This window comes from Lithobates pipiens, unplaced genomic scaffold (genome assembly GCF_037356315.1).
Source record: "Lithobates pipiens isolate NorthernLeopardFrog02 unplaced genomic scaffold, aLitPip1_a1.2 Scaffold_22, whole genome shotgun sequence".
Taxonomy (NCBI): Eukaryota; Metazoa; Chordata; class Amphibia; order Anura; family Ranidae; genus Lithobates; species Lithobates pipiens.
In genome coordinates this window covers 21,576,552-21,599,890 of record NW_027507784.1, presented here as the reverse complement: position 1 = coordinate 21,599,890, position 23,339 = coordinate 21,576,552, and the positions used below count along the sequence as shown (strand labels likewise).

At 41.3% G+C, this 23,339-nt stretch overlaps 1 protein-coding gene across 1 annotated transcript in view; it reads right to left on the bottom strand.

The window, feature by feature from the left end:
- Positions 1-1,589: 1,589 nt before the first annotated feature.
- Positions 1,590-23,339, bottom strand: part of LOC143923386 (uncharacterized) — an 88,149-nt gene continuing 66,399 nt past the window's right edge. Inside the window, exons 12-15 of the mRNA XM_077447011.1 lie at positions 20,253-20,354; positions 15,605-15,645; positions 10,775-11,039; positions 1,590-2,246 (exon numbers count right to left, since the gene is read on the bottom strand). Coding sequence (XP_077303137.1) covers positions 2,026-2,246; positions 10,775-11,039; positions 15,605-15,645; positions 20,253-20,354 — 629 coding nt within the window. The 3' untranslated portion in view covers positions 1,590-2,025. The remainder of the gene's footprint in view (positions 2,247-10,774; positions 11,040-15,604; positions 15,646-20,252; positions 20,355-23,339) is intronic.

Genomic DNA, 23,339 nt, shown 5'->3' with positions numbered 1-23,339 from the left:
GTATGTCACGGAGCTGCTGTCAGCGCTGTATGTCACGGTGCTGCTGTCAGCGCTGTATGTCACGGAGCTGCTGTCAGCGCTGTATGTCACGGAGCTGCTGTCAGCGCTGTATGTCACGGAGCTGCTGTCAGCGCTGTATGTCACGGAGCTGCTGTCAGCGCTGTATGTCACGGAGCTGCTGTCAGCGCTGTATGTCACGGTGCTGATGTCAGTGCTCTGTATTACGGTGCTGCTGTCAGTGCTCTGTATCTCCTGCACCCTCTTGTTTGCCTACCCTGGTCCCTGACCTTCCCTCTCCTCCATTGCCTTCATTAGCTCCATAGTCCTGAATTGTCAGAACAATTTCCCAAATAAAAAAAAAATGCTTGTAGTTATCGATCCCAAATTCACCTCATACATGTATTATGCTATTGTCCAGGTGGTGGGACTACGTGCTACCCCCTAATAATTACCACGTGGCCGCAAATTCGACCTAAAGGTTTGCGAAATTCGCCTCCCATTGAAGTCAATGGAGCCCGCGGCGAACGGTCGTTTTCGCGAACGTTTGTGCCCGTTCGCGTTTCGCGTTCGCGAAACGTCCCGTCGGAAGTTCGTCCATCACTAATCAGCAAACTTCAGCTTGTTTATGGACTTTATTTGCTCATTTGCTCTGTGTGACTCACGGTTCTATTTATTTAATTTTTTTTTTTTTTTTTTTATTAATTTGATTTTCATCACTTGATTGGACTTGTTCATGGGAAATTTTGTTGCACTCTACCATTGCACATATGAAGTTTGTTCATTTTTTCTACAGATTTTTATATGTGAATGTGTTATAGTTTTATTGTGTTGATTTAGTCACAAGGCACTTTGTATACCTGGATTTTCCTCTTTTGTGAGGGTTTTATTTCAGCGGGGGTTTGCACCTCTGCAATATAGTTTTTGCATATTTACACGTGATTTATTCATGCACTAGGCACTTTAGAATAATAATTATGTATTTGGTAGTGCAACACCATTTATTGTATTTTCTTGCATTTTATTTACGACTTAATTTATCTCAAGTAGGGTTTTCACCCCTGCAATATAGTTTTGCATATTTAAGGCACTAGGCAGTTTAGTTTAATATTTTACTTGGTAGCGCAACACCATATATTGATTTTTTTCTCATATTTTCATCGGTGGTTTGCTGCAACCTTTCTTTAGTAGTAGCTTTGCTTATGATAGCGCAGGGATATTCTAATTTAATTTTAACATGTAAAAAATTAAATTAAATTTTTTTCAAAACTGTCGCTCTTTTTTTGTTTGTAGCGCAAAAAATAAAAAACGCAAAGGTTATCGAATACCACCAAAAGAAAGCTCTATTTGTAAGAAAAAAAGGACGTCAATTTTGTTTGGGAGACACGTCGCAAGACCGCGCAATTGTCAGTTAAATCGACGCAGTGCCGAATCACAAAAAAGTGCTCTGGTCTTTGGCCTGCAAAATGGTCCGGGGCTGAAGTGGTTAAAGAGGTTATTCTACATGTCCTGTGCTAGCTGCACAACAGGATGCGGGGAGGAATCTCCCCAATGACAAAAACGTACAACATCTATCCAAAAGAAAAAAAATATAAGACTGCATATGACTTTATTGATCTTTTCAGTCCTAAGACCGTGCAAGCGACAAAGTAACACAACTTGAAGAGTGGACATTATTTAGTCATTCATAATCATTCATTATTCTACTTGACATGAAGAGAAGCCAATATGTCACCAGCATAGAACAGGCTCTTCAAGGTGGTCAGTCTTTGGAACATATTTGCGAAGGAAGGTGGGCTGATGGGACGTGAAGACTGGGTGTTTTGGTAGAATAAATTGTATTTCTGATTGTATTTATAGGGTCCACTAGTAATTGATCTGCGGAAAACAAATTTTGCCAACACTAAAATTGACGGCTTCTTCTGGAAGAACATGGTGGAGCTCAATGGACGTTGGTCCTTTTCTCAGCCTTGTGTCATTGTGTTGGATGGCCATTCGTTTTTCTTGTGGAGAATAAAAATTCCCCTTTTATTTGATCAGCAATTCCTTTATTGAGCTGATTTTGTCCGTCAACTTTTTTCCATCTTTTGTAGGACTTTTATCGTTGAGGTGTTTTTTCTCCTTCATACTGAAGAGGAAAAGGTCTCTGGCGAATCTCCCGGTGCTGGGCTGCCTCTCTAGGATCTGAGATTTAATTTTATCATCGCTGTCCACCAGATCATCGATCACCACAATCACCCTACGCTTGCCTGAAACGGAATGAGAAATTCAATTTTAAGAAAGTAAAAAAAAAATCTTCCCCCCCCCCCAACATACAAGAATGCAAGCACGAGAATATACAGTGGTGTGAAAAAGTGTTTGCCCCCTTCCTCATTTCCTGTTCCTTTGCATGTTTGTCACACTTAAGTGTTTCGGAACATCAAACCAATTTAAACAATAGTCAAGGACAACACAAGTAAACACAAAATGCAATTTGTAAATTAAGGTGTTTATTATTAAAGGTGAAAAAAAATCCAAACCATCATGGCCCTGTGTGAAAAAGTGATTGCCCCCCTTTTTAAAACATACTATAACTGTGGTTGTCCACACCTGAGTTCAATTTCTCTAGCCACACCCAGGCCTGATTATTGCCACACCTGTTCACAATCAAGGCATCACTTAAATAGGAGCTGCTTGACACAGTAAGGTCCACCAAAAGATCCTTAAAAGCTACACATCATGCCGAGACCCAAAGAAATTCAGGAACAATTGAGAAAGAAATTAATTGAGATCTATCAGTCTGGAAAGGGTTATAAAGCCATTTCCAAAGCTTTGGGAATCCAGCGAACCACAGTGAGAGCCATTATCCACAAATGGCGAAGACATGGAACAGTGGTGAACCTTCCCAGGAGTGGCCGGCCGCCCAAAATTACCCCAAGAGCGCAGAGACGACTCATCCAAGAGGTCACAAAAGACCCCACAACAACGTCCAAGGAACTGCAGGCCTCACTTGCCTCAGTTAAGGTCAGCGTTCATGCCTCCACCATCAGGAAAAGACTGGGCAAAAATGGCCTGCATGGCAGAGATCCAAGGAGAAAACCACTGCTGAGCAAAAAGAACATCAAAGCTCGTCTCAATTTCTCCACAACACATCTTGATGATCCCCAAGACTTTTGGGACAACATTCTGTGGACCGATGAGACAAAAGTGGAACTCTTTGGAAGGTGTGTGTCCAAGTATATCTGGCGTAGAAGGAACACTGCATTTCATAAAAAGAACATTATACCAACAGTAAAATATGGTGGTGGTAGTGTGATGGTCTGGGGCTGTTTTGCTGCTTCAGGACCTGGAAGACTTGCCGTGATAAAAGGAACTATGAATTCTGCTGTCTACCAAGAGATCCTGAAGGAGAATGTCCGACCATCTGTTCGTGTACTCAAGCTGAAACGAACTTGGGTTCTGCAGCAGGACAATGATCCTAAACACACCAGCAAGTCCACCACCGAATGGCTGAAGAAAAACAAAATGAAGACTTTGGAGTGGCCTAGCCAAAGTCCTGACCTGAATCCTATTGAGATGTTGTGGTATGACCTTAAAAAGGCTGTTCATGCTCGAAAACCCTCTAATGTAACTGAATTAGGACAATTCTGAAAAGATGAGTGGGCCAAAATTCCTCCAGGACGCTGTAAAAGCCTCATTGCACGTTATCGCAAACGCTTGGTTGCAGTTGTTGCTGCTAAGGGTGGCCCAACCAGTTATTAGGCTTAGGGGGCAATCACTTTTTCACACAGGGCCATGATGGTTTGGATTTTTTTTCACCTTTAATAATAAACACCTTCATTTACAAATTGCATTTTGTGTTTACTTGTGTTGTCCTTGACTATTGTTTAAATTGGTTTGATGTTCCGAAACACTTAAGTGTGACAAACATGCAAAGGAACAGGAAATGAGGAAGGGGGCAAACACTTTTTCACACCACTGTATCAGAACCATCACAGAAACACAGAAACTTAAAAATGACAACATTTGGTATTTTCTCACAATCTAAAAATTTTTTTTTTTTTATTATCAAAATTTTTATTGATTTTATAACATTTCCATTAATAATCCACAATATATCACATATCAGAATTGTCAAATATATAACAACATTTTCAAATATATCATATCCACCCCCTCCCCTGAATGAAAAAAAAAAAAAGTAAAAATTTAAATAAAATTTTTCTTCCTCTCCTCTCTCCCTCTCCTTGTATCTCTCATTTTATAAAAAAAAAAAGAAAAAAAAAACTCACCCTGAACTCAGTGTACTAGGCTTCTAAAAGCCATATTGACCTTAACCACTTCCCCACCCAGCGCACGACGATGTACGTCGACAGAATGGCACGGGCAGGCATATTGGCGTACATGTACGTCCAATCTTCAATGCCACCCTGCCATCGGGAGCGCACTGCCGGCGACGCGCTCCCGCACTGCTCGGGACCCCCGTGAGTCCGGTCGCAGGACCCGCGGACTTGATCGCCGTGGGCATACCCGCGATCGTCTCACGGGACGGCTGAATGGAGGAAATGCCGTGTAAACAGCATTTCTCCATTCTGCCTAGCAACTAGTTGAGATCAGTGTTCACTAAATGAAAGCCCAACCCCCCCACAGTTAGTAACACACCCCTAGGAACACTTAACCCCTACACTGCCACCCACTGGTTAACCCATTTCACTGCCAGTGTCATTTACACAGGAATCACTGCATTTATATAGCAATGATTACTGTATAAATGACAATGGACAATGGTGTCAAAAATGTCCGATGGGTCCCCCACAATGTCGCAGTCACAATAAAAATCGCTGATCACCGCCATTACTAGTAAAAAAAAAAATAATAAAAAATTATTAATAAAAATGCTATAAAACTATCCCTATTTTGTAAACCATATAACTTTTGCGCAAACCAATCAATAATCGCTTATTGCGATTTTTTTTACCAAAAAATATGTAGAAGAATACGTATCGGCCTAAACTGAGGGAAAAAAAATCTTTTTTTATATATTTTTGGGGGATATTTATTATAACAAAAAGTAAAAAATAATGCGTTTTTTTTCAAAATTGTCGCTCTATTTTTGTTTATAGCGCAAAAAATAAAAACCGCAGAGGTGATCAAATACCACCAAAAGAAAGCTCTATTTGTGGGGAAAAAAGGACATCAATTTTGTTTGGGAGCCACGTCGCACGACCGCGCAATTGTCAGTTAAAGCGACGCAGTGCCGAATCGCAAAAAGTGGTCTGGTCTTTGACCAGCAAACTGGTCCGGTCTGCAAGTGGTTAATTAGTCATTCTCTCCCTCCATCTTCTCTAACAAAAGAAAGAAAAAAAAAGAAAAAAAATCACCCTGCACTTAGTGTGCAAGGCTTCCAAAAAGACATTTTAACCTTAAATAACCAATCTCTCTCTCCTGCATCCTCCATCTTGCCAAAAAAAAAAAAAGAAACCCCACTACCCAATATCCAGTGCTTCATTTTCCTAATACCGTGTTACCTGTGTCGGTGGGGAGGGTCAGGCAAGTCGGTAGAAAGAAGAGAGGGAGAAAAGAAAAAGAGAAAGAAAAAAAAAAGAGAAAGAGAAAAAAAAAAAAAGAAAACCCTCCTCCTTTCGTATCTCCCCCTCCGCGGGCAAAATGTCTTAATAGAGTATCGATTTTATACAATTCAGCTATCAGACCTTTTCTAATTGCTATTTGTACTGGTCAGTGTGCAAACTTAAAAAAAAATTAAAAATACAAAAGCATTGTAAATAAGTATATTAGTTTGTTTTTCTCCATACATTTTCTGAATATAATACTTACATGATAGAAGCAATCATTGCTATTTGAAGTCATTTTTTTTAGCTTTTATTGTTTTTATTTATTTATTTATTTTTTCATTGAAAAGACGTTCATTGAGATTTTCAATAGTATACAGAGAAAGTATTAATTTTTTTTGATTATATTATTTATAATATTTGAAATATGGAATTTGCAACCGATGCCATCCCTTCCACACTGCGCTCCACAAGTCTTGCTTTCAGATCGCTCTACTGCAGGGTAGTCTTCCGGTCACAATTGCAGAATGACATTGGTGAGAGCCAGTGGTATGAGTGATGATCTATGTGGACAGCTTTACCCCGGATGCCTACATACTTAGATGTGCCTCTCTTAAACATCAACCATGTGAGTTTCTAAATGTTGTACCTTCATTAAATGTAACCATATTGCTATACTGAGCCCTTGTACACACGGTCGGACATTCTGACAACCAAATCCATTGGATTTTGTCCAACGGATTTTGTCCGAAACTGTTGCATACACACGGTCAGACAAAGTTGTCGGAAAATCCGATTGCACATAACGTGATGGCGTTATTTCTTTACAACGGGACTACGTTCAGGCTAGTAGCCAAAAGCTTTGGTGTAGGAATTTGATCTGAGCATGCGTGGCACTTTGTCAGTCTGAGTAGGCTACACATGATCGGAGTATGTCCGATCGGAGCATTTTGTCAGAAAATTTTACGGACAATTTGGAAAAGTTGGTCCGTCGGATACTCCGACAGAAACAGTGCGATGGAGACCACACACAGTTGGATTATCCGACAAAACGGTCCGATAGGACACATTCCGTCGGAATCTCCGACCGTGTGTACAAGGGCTTAGAGGCTCCTCTCTTCTCTTTTATATTCTGGAGCTCCTGCTGGATTTTTCTTGTAATCCCACTGTGGAGGCTTCCATTTGTGGGTGGACATTTTATGGTTACACAACCTGATCACGCTGCTATAATTTTTTTATATGGACTACTATGGTTGTGGAACAAATCATCTGAGCTTCCATTATTTCTTATCGGAAAATTTGCTTTGATATACAAGTGCTTTGGATTACAAGCATGTTTCTGGAAGGAATTAAACTCACATTCCAAGGTTTTACTGTATTTCAAGTCTCACTCTCTATTGAGCTCTAGTGGAAAGAATGTCATTGTTTATATGTGTTAAATTTATAATTTGTTTCACATTCACTTATTATACTGCTATAGTGGTATGAGCTTCACCTAGCCTGTAGTCACTTTAGTGGCCAGCAAGTGGCAGTGTTTCAGAACAAAGACAAAGCTATTTAACGCACAGCGATTACCGTCCATGTATGTATATATGGTTTAAAATAAAGTTTCTTAATTTTTCGTACTACTTTGTTAAGTATAAAAATGAAAATGTAAATGTCACTGTGTGTACATCAAAAAATGAAGATTGGCTGAATTGATATTTTCCTGTTGTAACATAAGTAATGCCTTTATATATACATTTTTATGTTTTTTTTCTTATTTTCTATTTCTTTTATTTTTATTTACAAAGCTGCGATCCTTAAAGCCTAATGCCGCGTACACACGTAGCGGACTATCTGGCGGACTTAGTCCGAAGATGGAAGACCCCCGGAGCTGTGCAATAAACGTTTTTAACCCTTGTGTGTTGTGTTTTATTTTTACTTTTTTCCACAGGTGAATGGGTAGGGGTACATACTCATTCACATAGTGGGGGGCCGGTATCCGGGGGCCCCCTTATTAAAGGGGGCTCCCAGATTCCAATAAGCCCCCTGCCCGCAGACCCCGAAAACCAACGGCCAGGGTTGTCGGGAAGAGGCCCTTGTCCTCATCAACATGGGGACAAGGTGCTTTGGGGTGGGGGGCCGCACGGCCCCCCCTTCCCCAAGGCACCCCCCCATGTTGAGGGCACGTGGCCTGGTACGGCTCAGGAGGGGGGCACTCGCTCGTCCCCCCCTTTCCTGGCCGGCCGGGTAGCGTGCTCGGACAAGGGCCTGACGTGGACCCGGGGGGACCCCCACGCCGATTTTTTGTGGCGTTGGGGTTCCCCTTTAAGTCCATACCAGGTGGCGGGGCCAGCGAGGCCTCCTTCGCGGGCCCCGCCGATTGTTTGATTGTGTGTATGCGGCATTAGTGTACCTAAAAAAAAAAAGTTAAGAAATTATCTAAAAAATTAGCACAAGGGATGGTACTTACCTTAAAGTGGTTCTAAGGGCCCAAGGTTTTTACCATCATGCATTCACGTCTTTTTTGTGCAGATCAGAGTGAGACAGGGTATTACTGGATTTTAACCACTTCCCGCCCAGACTATAGAAAAATGATGGATGGGCGTTGGCTCTCCCGTTCTGATTGGATGTCATATGTTGTCCTTCAGAGCAGGGGCACCCCCGGGGCACGCATCCCACAAGATCAATAGCGCGGTCATAGGCGTGCGCAGGCTATTGCATTAGGGTGTGCAACCCAAAGCTCAAACACATGTGTGTGTATATATATATATATATATATATATATATATATATGTATTTAAATATATATACACATATACACACGCACTCTTATAAATAAATGTGAAAAAACATTTTAAAATGTTAAAAATATATTAAAACATTTTTTAACACTTATGCCGTGTACACACGATCGGACTTTCCGGCAGACTATTTGATCGTGTGTGGGCTCCAGCGGACTTTTTTTTCCCTAAAGTCCAACGGACCTAGAAATAAAAATCAAATCTGTCCAAGGGACTAAAAATCGGGAACGAACTTATTCTGGTTGTGTGTGGCCATGTCCGTTTCATTGAGAAAGTCCGTCGGACCTCCGCCGAAAGTCTGTTGGGAAGACCGTCGGACCTAGTCTGTCGAAAAGTCTGGTCGTGTGTACGCGGCATAACAGTATCAATGTTAAAAAAATAAAAATAAAACACTTTTTTTTTTAACTTATTAAAACATTTAATTGTTTACACTAGTGGTTGAGGGGCAGGAAAACTCAGCAGCTGAGCCTCTCTTTTACCCTTTTAGCTGTAGAGGCAGTGGCTGGGCATGTTCACATGCTGCAGCCGCAAATTATATCCCTTTTTGCTTTCAGCAGGTGAAGCACCCACCGACTGTGGCCCATTCAAGTGAATGACGGCACGCTGAAATCGCACTCTGTGACATAAACAAGGGATTGTTTATGTCACAGAGTATTTCTCTAACAGTTTTTGAAACGCATTTTTTTTTGGAATTAATACATATTAAAATGGAGTTCCACCTAAAATGGAACTTCTGCTTTTCGGATTCCCCCCCCCCCCCCCTCCGGTGTCACATTTGGCACCTTTCAGGGGGGAGGGGGAGCAGATACCTGTCTAATCCAGGTATTTGCTCCCACTTCCGGGCATAGGTCGCTGTGGCGACCTACATCACATTCAGCGCTTCCTCCGCCCCCCCCCCCCTCCACTGTCTTCTGGGAGACACACAGGTCCCAGAAGATAGCAGGCACCTGTGGGATCGTGCAGCGCGACTCATGTATGCGTAGTAGGGAACCAGGAAGTGAAGCCGTAAGGCTTACCGAAGATGACGGCGCCTCCACCCGAGAGCCGAGGGACAGATTGGCTAGGGGTGCCAACATTGCGGGCGCCCAGGACAGGTAAGTGTTCATAAATTTTAATTAATTTAAATGCACAATATACAGTATAACCCAATTTTTTAGTAATGTATACAAGATGATGTTACGCCGAGTAAACAGATACCTACCATGATTTAAAATTGTGCATGAAATGTCTCCATAGGCTCCATAGGCAACGTTTTATAAATGTTGACAGTCACAGACGAGATCTAGCTCAAGAATTGTTGGTCTCACTGTAATGTTTGTGGTGATACCTCACATGTTTACATATGTGTGCGCCACTTATATATGCCTTCACTTCTGCACGCGAGCACGGAGGGATGGTGCGCTTTAATTTTATTTTTTTTCTCACTTATTTTACTCATTTCTTTTTTACACCGTCCCTATAATTTTTACTTTTTTTCCTATTACAAAGAATGTAAACATTCCCTGTAATAGAAATAAGGGATGACAGATCCTCTTTATGGGGAGATCTGGGGTCAATAAGACCCCATATCTCTCCTCTACCTTTTAAAGCAAAAGCAAGAAAAAAAATGTTTACTTGGAAGTGACGTCATGACGTCGCTCCGGTCCTCCAAGACCATTGAGGCGATCAGAGATGATGTGGTCTCTGGGAACCTCTATAGACAGCCGCACAACCCGTCTGAGACTTTTTTGGGCATACTAGTAAAAGCAGTAAGCCCATAAGAAACACCAGTGAGCGGCAGGAGGGGTGAGGGGATGTCCACTCCCGCCAATTCCCGGCTACTAATTAGCTGTATGAACTGCTTTCATGAGAAAGCCAGTCGCTGACTAAAAAAAAAAAATATCGGGGTAATGGCTGGTAGCTTCAGCCATGGCCCCAGTTAAACACTTGCAAACCGCAATGTATATATACGTATTGCGGTCCGCAAGGGTGCTCAAAGGCAGAACTGATCTTTTTTTTGTTTAATGTGCAATGGTCCAGCTTGTTTACATATATTTGTTCATCCCTCATATCAGAAGGGCCACAGAGGATGAAGAAATTCAATGTAATCGTTTTTACAACCTTCAAGAGATAATGATAAACAGGACACAATGAGAGGGTGAATCTCCCTAATGGGGACCCAGACAGGGGATCTGGTCCATCTCCACTCTGTCCAAAAATAGACAAAAAAAAGGTTTGCCTTTAGTTGACATTTCAGTAATACTGAGGATCTCGTACTTCTGAGTAAGCTGCCATTTTTGGATATTTTTTCCACACTTTAGAACTTACAGGAAAATAATTTTATAAAATCATATATATTGAAATAGCGTATTTACCCAGGAAAAACGCAAGCGGTTGTGTTTTATACCTTGTGTATGCCAACCTCAAGTGTAAAAGCAATAAATACATTTGGAATTCTCTTACCGAACTTAATGGAGAGCATTTCCAGCTCCTCGTGGTACATGGCATCCTTGGCGTCTGTAAGACGTAACTTCCCATCATGCATATTGTGATACAAGATTACAAGCTTGCACTGGAATGCTGTTTCTTGGGGCTGATTGGAAGATGAAATCTTATAAGATCGGACATCGAGACCTATAGATGAGAGCTGCTGACTCAGCCAGGAATAGTCATTCTCCTCTGATTTGGAGAAGATGGCAACCGTAGACTTCGATGATACTGTCACAGCCTGGAAAAGTGAAGAAAAGATTGTGCTGTCAGACAGTGGAGGATGGAGTCACTGAGGGTTTTCATTGCTTTCTGGGTCCTTCTGGGACTGTAAGTAGAAGTTAGGGCTCATTCACACCATGTGCAGTGACCTTTATTTTTCCACACTGAATAAACACAGGTCACTGCAAGGGCACATAGAAAACAATGGTTTTCCATAAGTTCAACCCCATTGTGACTGATTTATGTTGGAGATGTTCATCTGCACCAGGCACCATCCTGCGTATATGGTGGTCCTGTCTAATGCCTACTGGTCTAAGGTACATGAGATAATTTCTCAGGTTACTCTACACTCTGGATTATACCCCAGCGCAGTTTATTTTGCACAATTCCTCATTACCTCCTAAAACCCTAGCCATGCATATGTTTAACGCTGCAAAATAATGTATTCCGATACACTGGGACACATCCCGTGTGCTGTCTATGTCTGAGTGGCTTATCCGTCTCCATAAAATTGGAGAAATAGAGGAACTGATCCATGTTGCGCTTGATTCGCCTGCCAAATTCATGAGTATTTAGACCTGCTGGCTTCATTTTTAAATGGCTTATACCGATCAGCATGTGATGAACCCCTCACCTTAGTGACCACCTACCAGAAGTACTCCCTCGAAATTCTTAGATACTGTATTTTAAAGCATGATCCACCATGATACTGGAGCGCATCTCTACGACTCTCTCTCTCCCTAAGTGCTAAAGCTACAGGGATTAGGGCAGCCGTGCCTTGCTTATCCCGATCTATCATATGAGTTGCCCTTATTTCCACTGTCCCCCTCATTTTTAGATTGCTGTCTGGGGCTGTTGGTTGGAAGAAGACCACATACGGCTAGGGGGCTGGCTCCCTTCTTTCAAATCTTACCTATCCCCCCATTCTCTTCCATTCCATTCCCATCCTCTCCCCCTCCACCTCCCCTACCCCCATTTTTCCCCCTATTTTTCAAAGTTGTTGCCCTCCTTTAGCAAACAACAGCTCTAGATATTCTAGCATCTCATTGCTAAACCCTTTAACGGGTTCTGAAACAACTTGAGTTTTACTTTTTTTTCCTATGATCATGGGAAATTTTTATTTCTGAATGCACAAGCTGTACTAAGTTGATCTTAAAGGGGAAGTCCAGCCTGGGCTTGTTTGGCTGGGCTTCTCCTAAGGGTCACAGGAGTGCAATTCATTTTGCACTCCTGTGACCAGTTTTCAGCAGAGTCCGCTCATCATACAGATCAGTCCAGGCACCACGTCATCCCAACTTCGGAAGTCTGGATCAGCCAGGTGCCTGGGCTGATGGCAATCTCAGTGAGCCACTGAGATGTTCGCTCTCCCGTCCCTTCACAGCTCAGCGCTCTAGTGAGCAGGAGAGCTTCTTATTGACAGTCAGCAGTTCTCCTCTTAGGGAGCCGAGAGATCCAAGCCATTGGTGGTGTTTGATGGCTCGGTTCTCAATGCAGAAATGCCACCTAGGCAAGTATGATTATGGAAAAAAGCCAAACCCATACTTCTCCTTTAAGATTGTAATTTTCACATTATCTGATGTGTACTAGACCCTTTTGTTTTTTTACCTCTCTAAATCATTGCAATGTTCTGCTCCTTGTCCCTATTCTCAAATAAAATATTTTTGGAAAAAAAAAGAAAGAAAAAAATCGTTTTATATGTATCTTGTTCACACCAACAAAAAAATGGATGGCAACACACATAACACACCACAACACGCTTCAGAAAAATTGAGGTGCCCCTCCATACTCCATCGTCCCCATTAGGTGGTTTTCACTCTTTGTGCTGGCTGGGGAGAGCCTGTCCCAGCTCATTGTACTTAATCCAACAACAGAAATATCCCAAATGTTGAACACCAACATGCCTGACAGTGGCATCCATGTCTAAGCCCTGTGGGAGGGTAAAACATGTCAGGGGCATGGCCTGGACGGAGCTGGGCTAAGGCTGCTTTACTAAGGCAACTGTTGGGTATGTTGATGTGCAGTGCTTGGGACCATCCCAACAGTCGCCTTAGTAAAGCAGCCTCAGCCCAGCTCTGTCCAGGCCACGCCCGCAACGCCTTTTGCCCCAATCCCAGAGCTTAGTAATGTAGGTGTATGTCGGGCATGTTGGTGGGCAGCATTTAGGACATTCCTCTTGTTGGATTTAACACCACAACATGTGCCAATATGTTCTACAGTATGGTGTGAAAGCACCCTTAAAGTAAACTTTCACCCCCTTTTTTTATTTTATATCGCACCTCCCACCTCCATTCTTTTTAGAATGGTAGTAGTAGTATTTTTTTATTTTTGGGAATACACTTTTTTTTTTAAACCCATCCCCACACTCTCAGGTTTAGGATAGTATAAAATAGCCATGCTGCTAACATTTCACATTCCTGGAAGTTTTGGGTCCATCTACCACATGTTGTGTATGAATGGCGTCACTAAGGCCACGTTTAGACCTGAAGTTAGATGGGTTCCTGTCCCTGTCTTAGCCATGCGCAAAATAACTTTATAAGCCTTGTCCTCATTAAAGATGGCCACGGAGGTCATCCAGGGCAGCAGCATCCAATCGGACAGCCACTCACCTGAAGATACGTATGTAGGCCTAAGAGGAATGTGCATTCCTCCTATCCTCCACTCTCTCTGGTGAGTGCACAGCGCCACCTGAGTAGGGGGGGTCATCCTACACCTGCCAACAAGAATTCCCATTCTATTCAGGAAAATAATTTAACATTTTGAGAGCCATGTAATAGCTTTGGGTAAGTGCTGGCAGGTTGCATATTACATGCAATAATGGCAATATTTAGCCTCTGACTTGCTGGTCTGTTACGCTTGCAAAGGATTTCCTCCTAAAAACAACGAGGAGTGGTTTGTGGTGTTGTTAGAGCAGATGGTGTCATATAGCGAGCAATCTCCAGGTGAGGTTCTACTGTATGGAAACTTATCATCATTTTGTCAAATATTGGCACCATTCACACCAGATCTGCAGATTAGTTTAGGATTGTATTTCCTTCTTCACATGCAAATATACCCTATTCTTTACTTTAAATTATTGGTTCTTTGTCAGAACTTATGATTTAAGATTGAAAACCAGTTATAGAAAGAATGTAGAGTTCAGTGAAGCACAAAATTTCTGCTACAATGAGGAATGTTTACATACCAGTAAAGATATTTACGGACAAATAACCGAGTTGTATTATAAATCTAAAAGGGTTACAGGAGCCACCTGCACCAATTGTTTTCTCAAGTCAATAGGAAAAAGTAAAGTGCTTCCTGATTGCACCATTCAGCACACCATTGATATCACATACTAGAAAGCAATGCGGTAATTTACTAAAGGAGTAGGTTCACTTTGCAAGTGTGTCTTTCAAGGCCCCCCTTTGTGTCCCTCCTTCCCACTGATCCAGGTAGTGGACATATTTATCCAGAACTGTAAAGCCCCGCAAGATCACCGGTCCCCTATCATCCTCCTCTAATGACTTTGTCCTCTTCTGGACCTTGAGAGAACCCACTGCTGGACACCAAGTGCCACCATTGATAATCCACATTTTGTTGTTCCAACTTCGGTAAACTGAAATATGGTTGGCCATTTTTTTTTTATTCACAACACAAGAAGAACTACTATAGAGCCTACTATATATGGATTTATCTCTGAGGTATAGATCAATTCCATTGCATTATCGATGCCCTACCTCTATATTCTCACTGTATTGAAAAGTCTATTTGATGTTTGCAAAATTGCATATAAAATAACCAAAAAAAGGTACAGTAAGACATGTACGGAGCTGTATTAAAAAGGAAGCGCAGGACATACATGACAGGGTGCAAGGGAATGACTGGGCTAAGGAAAAAGCAGCGTGGGGGTGGTTTAGGATGCAGGCGTACTTACCCCATTGGTGGATGGTCACAAGGGGGGGAGGAGTGTGGGTCCTTCGTCCATGTGCCAGGGTGGGGCAAGTCAGCAGTTGGGGGTCAGCAAGCGAGGAGAGACGTTCCCGCCCGCCCTCTCTAATAATGGATAGTGGTTAGGGTTAGTAGTGTTGTCGTTACGGGTGTGGCGTTGGGTCCTTGGCGACTGCTATATATATATATATATATATATATATATATGAAAATATATATGTAGAAATGCATGGGTCATTTGAAAAAGGTTGGGACCCATGCCAGAGATGGAGTCATTGTGTTTGGGCTGGTGTCAGTCCAGATTAATGGCTAACATGTGTTGGGGGTCTGTGGTCAGTTAGTGAGTCCTTGAGGCAAGTTTGGCGGCTGGGGACAGATGCTGACGAAGAGGGGATCACAGGCTCAAAATAATAAGGGGTCGTCAGGGACCAGCCAAAAAGCACTTAGGGTCTTTTGGGTAACTGGAAGTTGTTACAAGTTTTTTGTATTATTAAAATATTTAAAATAAAGTGTAGTTTTTTATTGTTATTTAAATAAAGGCCGTTGAGGCCATTTTCATCCAAGCAGGTGTCCGAGTATTTATTTAAGGATAATAGTTAAGGTTACATGTATTGTTGGGGAAGTAAGTTATCTGGCTACCCTAGTCATGTCCATACTTACATTTGGTATTCTTTCTCTTGACTGGACTGGTGAAACATTACCTGAGTCAACAAAGCACAAATGTTAATACAGAACTTAACAAACATATAAAGATAATACCCATTCAAACCAGGACTTTTAAATTCATATAATAAAAAAACAAAAAATGAAAGAAGTGGAATCTGCATTAATTTTTCGACATACTCCCTTGCTACATTTATACACTTATCCCAGCATTTAACTAATGCCTCCAAAGCTTCAGGCATACAAAAATTTGTCAGTATGTCTGCACTGCCATCTTGGTTAACAGTCTCTGGACCAGCCCGCGACATGTACTCGCCTATTAGTAATAGGACACACTTGCCCCTTACTACTGCATGTAGTACCGCCAAGCTGGCATGCCTTTTTATACCGATACAATGAAAAGTCCTGGTTTGACTTGAAGGCCCCTCGTACTGTATATACAACAATAAACGTTTTTGAAGTCCTGCAGTCCGTAATGGCCATGTGGACTAAACACGACAAGGTCATTGCCAGTGCTGATGATGTCCTCGCATCATATATATATATAAAGATTTTATTATGCCAAACGGAATAAAATACAATGTCTATTTTAAATCCCAGTTGAACGTGGGAATTTAGGAACGTGAAATTCAGCTGAATACATTCTAGGTGCATTAAAGCAAAAGGTGTTCAAAGTTTTACATTTGGTTTTCCTAAGCCCTTGTACACACGGTTGGAGATTCCGACGGAAGGTGTGCGATCGGACCGATTTGTCGGATATTCCGACTGTGTGTGGTCTGCATCGGACTGTTTCCGTCAGAGTATCCGACGGACCAAGTTTTCCAACTTGGAAAAATTGGTAAAATGGTAACATTTTCCGACAAAATGCTCCGATCGGACATACTCCGAACATGTGTAGAGAATTCTGATCGGACAAAGTGCCACGCATGCTCAGATCAAATTCCTACACCAAAGCTATTGGCTACTAGCCTGAACGCAGTCCCATCGTAACGAAATAACGTCATCACGTCGGATTTTCCGACAACTTTTTCCGACCGTGTGTATGCAACAGTTTCGGCCAAAATCCGTCGGATTTGGTTGTCGGAATCTCCGACCGTGTGTACAAGGGCTTAAAGTGGTTGTACACCCTGTACAATCACTTTTACCTACAGGTAAGCCTATATTAAGGCTTCACTGTTTAGGAGATATTTACAAAAAAGCCGAGCGCTGATGTCATTGGCCCATGTGCACTTTAGAAAGGGCACATTGTGCCGTTTATAATAGGGGTCATGCCGTGACTGGCAGCTCCCGTGCGCATGCGCGTGAGTGATGTCACGCGACTCCGGACAGTCACAGAGCCAGAGTTTGCGGCCCCTGAAGGAAGAGGGCCGAAGATGGACGCTCCCTGCTACAGGGGACAGCGGTGACATCGCAGGCTTCGGTTTCAGATAAGTGACACATAATGGGCTACTATGCGATGCGATGCATAATAGCCCATTATGCTTTACCTTTGCTGGGAAATAAAGAAGAAGTAAAACCAACCAGGATTTTATACAGCCACATCCTGAGTAGAAAAACCCTTCTCCTGGCAGAACACTTCAGAGAAAGGCTCTTGCTCTCTGTTTGAAAGCAGTGGTCTCTTTACAGTGGTCCAACATGACCTCTGTTGAGTCAGATCTCAAGCTCCTCAATCAGCAGGGAGCATGTACATTACTGGTTTGATGGCTATGGGACTACAGGGTTGATTTAAGGTCTTGCATTTATTGAATTTAGGTCTTCATAGTTAAAAAAAAAATTGATACCACAAATTTAACCCTTTTTGGCTTTCATTGAAAGAATGTTTTTTTTTTTTTTTTTTAAATCCTATCTGTTTTCCTTTATTGTAATTAATGAACCCATAGTAAGAAATACAAAAGCTTCTCTTGGGAATAAATCGAGTTTCATATAGACCTTACCTATGTCCAAACAACCTCCAGAGAATGATGCCCATCAGCATTGTGTGTGTGTTGGGTTGGGGAGGGGGGTTATTGAAGTGCCTGCTGTCTACTAAATGGCTTATGGATTGTTTATGTGGCAGCTCATCCTATGCAGACATATGGTACATTTTATAATTAAACAATCATCATTAAATAATCAAACTTTGATGAAAGTCCATGCCCAGAACACTACCCGCAATCGAGAGCTTTCCGACCATCTGACTGCTGTGACAGTGGTTAAATGATCATAAACCTCGCCTCAACTCCCAGCAACAGAAACCTCTTAAAGGGACAGGAGGCAGCGGCAGCAAGGGGTTACCGTTAGACAGGTGTACTGCCAAAAAATGTCTTTGTTTTCGTTTCATTTATTTATTTATTTTTTTTGTTTTTCGGGTCATTTGTTATGATTGCAATTCGTAATCTCGTACATTTGTACATTCCTAAATTCATAAATTCATACATTCGTAAATTAGAAAATTTTAAAATTTGTAAATTCGTACATTCAGACATAAGAAAATTTGGAGATTTGGAAATTCGAAAATCTGAAATAGTAACTAACTAATAAATTATAAGTATTGTAATTTCCTTTCAAATTTGGCTTTTAGTGAAGGTAACGAATACGAATTTATCCGAAGTTACAAATTACCCGAAATAACAAATGCCACATCCAAAGAAATGAAACGGAACAAATTAATAATAAATAATAATAAAATGTTTTTATTATTATTGTAGCTCTGACACATTTTCGCCTATTAATGTGATGTAAATGTTCTACAATGCAAGCCTATGAACAATTCTATGGCTTAGTATTTTGCACCATCTAGCGGTCAAATACAGGAAGTGGACTGTGATAACTGGTTTTGTTTAGAAGGTTGACCCTTTTTACCCAGGAGGCTTGATGACCTACCCATGAACACTTTCTCTAGCAGTGCATGCTGGGTAGGACATAAAAGGAACCCGAGCGGCCATTTTAGGTCTCCTAGGATCGCGTGGCCAGCCTTCGAGGATCTGTGCAGAGGTCTCCCATTAGAAGGGGCCTACAGCCATCACAAAGCGCAACCTCGACAGCTTATGTGAGTGAACTGACGGTGCAGGAGACATAGTGACTAGATTGGAGAAATCCAGAGACACTAGTTTTTAGCATCGGAGGATCGGGTTCACCCAGTATAGCGGAATGGAGTGACGGAGCCATCTGACGGAGAAGCAAGCTGCAGTCACCGGACCAGAGCTACTACAAGGAGTTCCGATCCAGTTCGTGAGCAGGTCAAAACCCACAGTTTGTTAACTTTCACACTCAGATAGACTCATACAGGCCTCAATGGCATCTATAGTTCCACAGAGGAGGGGCCGAGTAACTGACACTAAAGAGGGCCCAAAGAATGTTGAAACTGACACTGAATCCTCTTTTGGGTTATTTATTTAGAACAAAACAAAGTCTCTCAATAAAGGGTAGAGGGTTAGTAGTGAGTTCAGGCACTTAGATTGCAAGATGGAAGTCTTGAGAGAAAATCCAGAGAATAAAAACTGTTTCAGAACTGGATTTAACAACCCCCGGATAGACCTCTCTCACTAGGCCTAGCAGCCGGTGGGGCGCTCGACAAAGTCTCTGCCACAGACTTGTGAGATACACTTGAGCGTTACTGAGGGATGTGGATAAATTTAAAGAACTGACATACGGTACCGATCCGGCGATACCGTATGAGTGTTGATCCAGGTTGCATCCTTCAACTAGCCCTCCAGGCTCCTTCAGAGAAACCAGCCTTGCGAATGGTCTTCTCCTGAAAGAGTCCTCCCCTGGGGTTCTTCAGTTGCTGGGCCTCTCCATTCAGATGAGACGGCACCGGACCACCCTTGGATCAGTAGGCCCTGAAATTCACTCGGGCTTGTCCCTGCAGTTGCGTTGCCTCGGGCCAGCCGGCCCCAGAGACTCAGGATGCATAGTTCTGCACCCCAGGCCAGGAGGGCCATGGGGCTGGATCAGGAGAACCACCAGGACCAAACAGACAGAAAATAATCCCCCCGCCAACCTGGCGTCGGTACCTTAAATAACACCCCCTAGAATACACAGCAGTAAAACACTCCCACTGGGCTGGTTCCGAGAGATTAGTGGCCTTCAATGCACCCAGCTAGACTGTGATCTACTCTTGACAGCAACACCTGTGGTCAAGGAGAACCTAGTACAACTCAACTGGACTGGTACTGAAACCAGAAATTTAGAGAAATAGTCCCGAAGCCCAACTGTGGCTTCAGGCAACTTAACTTTTCAAAAACAATAGCGCCTGCTCGTCAGGAGCCAGCACTACATTTTCATGCTCATTGCTCACTGGAGGAGTTTTTCTTATGTTGGCATCCCTATTATTCTGTGGCAATGGGGCTCTATACCTGGAGCAGCACCACCCAGTACTAATGGCCCCATTAGCTGGGCGTTACCTTATTCAATTCTATATACTCTGTTCTCTGTTGGCATAGAATATTGGAATGGTATTTACTGGACTTTTTATCTTCTCACCCACCTCAACATGAGGAGCTGAAAGCGTGACGATAGTTGGGTAGATTTCTACCATTTATACATTAAAACATTCAGATTTTGATTGGAATAGAGTTCTTTTTTTAAGGCTGGAGTGGGGTGGGGGGTCTCTAGAGGTGGTAAATACTTATAGGATGCTTCTTCAGAAATCAGAGAGAATTACCTGCACCATTTTCAGTATACGGAGGCACAGGGCGAGGATTCGGAGGATGGCTGTGCTGGTCGGGGTTACTGGTGTTCTGCATTTTTAGAATAGCATAGTCACCTAGAAAAATCATATTACATTATTTTTTTTAGGATATTAAACATTAGCTTTTTTAGTTTAAGAAGAAAACAAAGTAAAAGAAAAAATTTGACAGTACAAAAAAAAACAAAAAAACAGCAAATATAATAATGTGATTATCTTAATTTAGACTGCAACTTATTTTTTTTAGGATATTACACATTCAAATGTTTCCGTTTAAGAAGAAAACAAAGTAAAAAAAAAATATTTTGACAGTAAAATAAAAAACCCACAGTGAATATAATAATGTGATTATTTTAATTTAGACTGCACATAATGACCTACAATTTTCAGAAAGTGATACAATTTCTAATTTTTACCCAATAGCTCCATTCATTCAGATTTCAGCTATGGGCCTATTACATAAATTCTGCTGCAATTTTGTTTTTAAGTATGATATATAGGTGATGCATGTGTTTTCTTGCCTTGCAAAAATTATTTTGTTTTACTTTCTACAGTATATGTTAAAAAAAATAAAAAAATAAAAAAAAGACTAAACTATGTGCTGTCTCCAGGCTTTAACAAAAAAAAAAAAAAATCTCTATTTGGTATATAAACAGATATGAGTACCAAAAAAAAAAGAAAAAAGAAAATCATAAGTCTTGCCTCAATGACCGCATTCCACAGATAACAGCTATCTGTGGAATGTGATCATTGAGTCAATACTTCAGATTAATTTTTTGTCTTTTGTTTTGTTTTACTTGATTATTTTGTTTTACTTTCTACAGTATATGTTAAAAAAAAATAAAAATACATTTAAAAAAATACCTTGCTACCGTATGTGCTGTCTCCAGGCTTTAAAATAAATAAATAAATAAATAAATAAATCTATGTGTATTTGGTATATAAACAGAAATTAGTAGCAAAAAAAAGAAAAAGAAAATCATAATTCTTGCCTCAATGACCACATTCCACAGATAGCAGCCATCTGTGGAATGTGATCATTGAGTCAATACTTCAGATTTTTAATTTTTTTTTGCACTGATATACAATATATGTTTTAAAAAAAAAAATAGAAATTAAGACAGAATTGTTTTTTTTTCCCCCAGTATGACCAGTGATACTTTTATGTTTTTCTTTTGAATCATTTCTTTATTAAGTATTAAGACAACCAGCATTATTATAGATAAAAAGTGCTCTTTTTATTTAGCAATTTTTCTTGATTATTTTCTTTTACTTTCTACAGTATATGTTAAAAATTAAAAAAAAAAATTGAAAAAGACTAAGCTATGTGCTGTCTCCAGGCTTCAAAAAATAAAAATAAAAAAAATCTATGTGTATTTGGTATATAAACAGATATTAGTAAAAAAAAAAAGAAAAAGAAAATCATAAGTCTTGCCTCAATGACCATACTCCACAGATAGCAGCTATCTGTGGAATGTGATCATTGAGTCCATACTTCAGATTTTTTATTTTTTTTGCACTGATATACAGTATATGTTTTAAAAAAAAAAATAGTGAGCCAAGCACATTTTACCATGTCTTTTGCCGGTGACAAATCTGCAACAAAAGTGGGACTGTCACCCGAATTTGGGGTGTCATTAAAAAAATAATGGTCCCACAAGCTTGTTGCATGTTTTGCTGCATTTGTGCATTGCTGAAAACGTGGCCACTACACAAGCATTTCTGCCCGCACTTCTGGAATGCAAATGTGTTTTTAGAATGCTAAGACTTTAAAAATAATATTATATTTTTGGAAGACATAATTTATCAAAAAAAAAAAAAAAATCTGAAGGGGACAGTAGAGGAAAGAATTAATTAATGCTAGTTGGGGCAATTAAAAGCAAAATAAGAAAGAATTACATTTATAAAAAAAAAGCTAAACTATTTTATTTAAAATAAATACATTGTGGTTTTTTTTTTTTTTAGTATTCATTTTATTCCTGAAAAATATCTCTTGTGACAGCATGGGCCATGACAGGTCCTCTTGTTGGAGAGATCTGGGGTCCAGTGCATCCGATCAGATACAGATCAGTCTGATTGGCTGCTTTCCTGGTCACTAACGGCCAGGTAAACAAAGAGGCGGAACCGGCAGAGACTAATGCCCCGTACACATGAGCGGAATTTCCGTCCGAAAAAATCTTGGATGGTTTTTCCGATGGAATTCTGCTCAAGCTTGGCTTACATAGACACGGGTCACACAGAAGCTCTCTGAACTTTCGACCGTCAAGAACTCGGTGACGTACAACACAACGACGAGCCAAGAATGCTTCTGAGCATGTGTCGAATTGTTTCCGAGCATGCGTAGGAATTTTGCACGTCCGGATTGCTACAGACGATCGGAATTTCCGATCAGAACCTTTTCTGACCGAAAAATAGAGAACCTGCTCTCATTCTTTTGCTGGCGGGAATTCCACCAGCAAAAGTCCGGTGGAGCCTACACACAGTCGCATTTATTGATCAAAAGCTCTCAATGGTCTTTTGCTGGCCGAATCGTGTACGTGGCATAAGTCCTTGTTGCTCCCAGTGTTTTCCAGGGTCATAGAAAGGGAGGAGTTCCTCTCTCTCCATGTAGTGATACCGTCACCGCCAGTCGTATCACTCCCAGGCCCCGTGATTGGACAGCAGAGCCCGAGGAAGGCAGCGGCATGGGGAGGTGCTCTCCTTTCTGAAGTCGCACAATCACTTCTGCTGAACAGAAAAATCGCTGGCTGACAATTTTGATTTTGGGATGATACCTGCAGTTGAAGGCATCTTCCTGGTATAACCACTTCGCCCTAAGGACATCCATGGACGTCCTACTGTCTTGTCGTGGTTAAATAGCCATATTAATCCCCAAAACAAAACAAAAATGGTGGCTGCATTAGTTTGATTTTTGTTAGGCTTTTTTTCCCTTTATTTTCACCTAGTGATCTGGCCACCTGTCTTAAGATGTCTCCACTTTGGATTGAGGAGCAACAGCGCCACCTTTGGACAGGAGCATTGTCAGTCTTAGGAGGGGGGAGTGTTAAATGGACTAGCAGATAT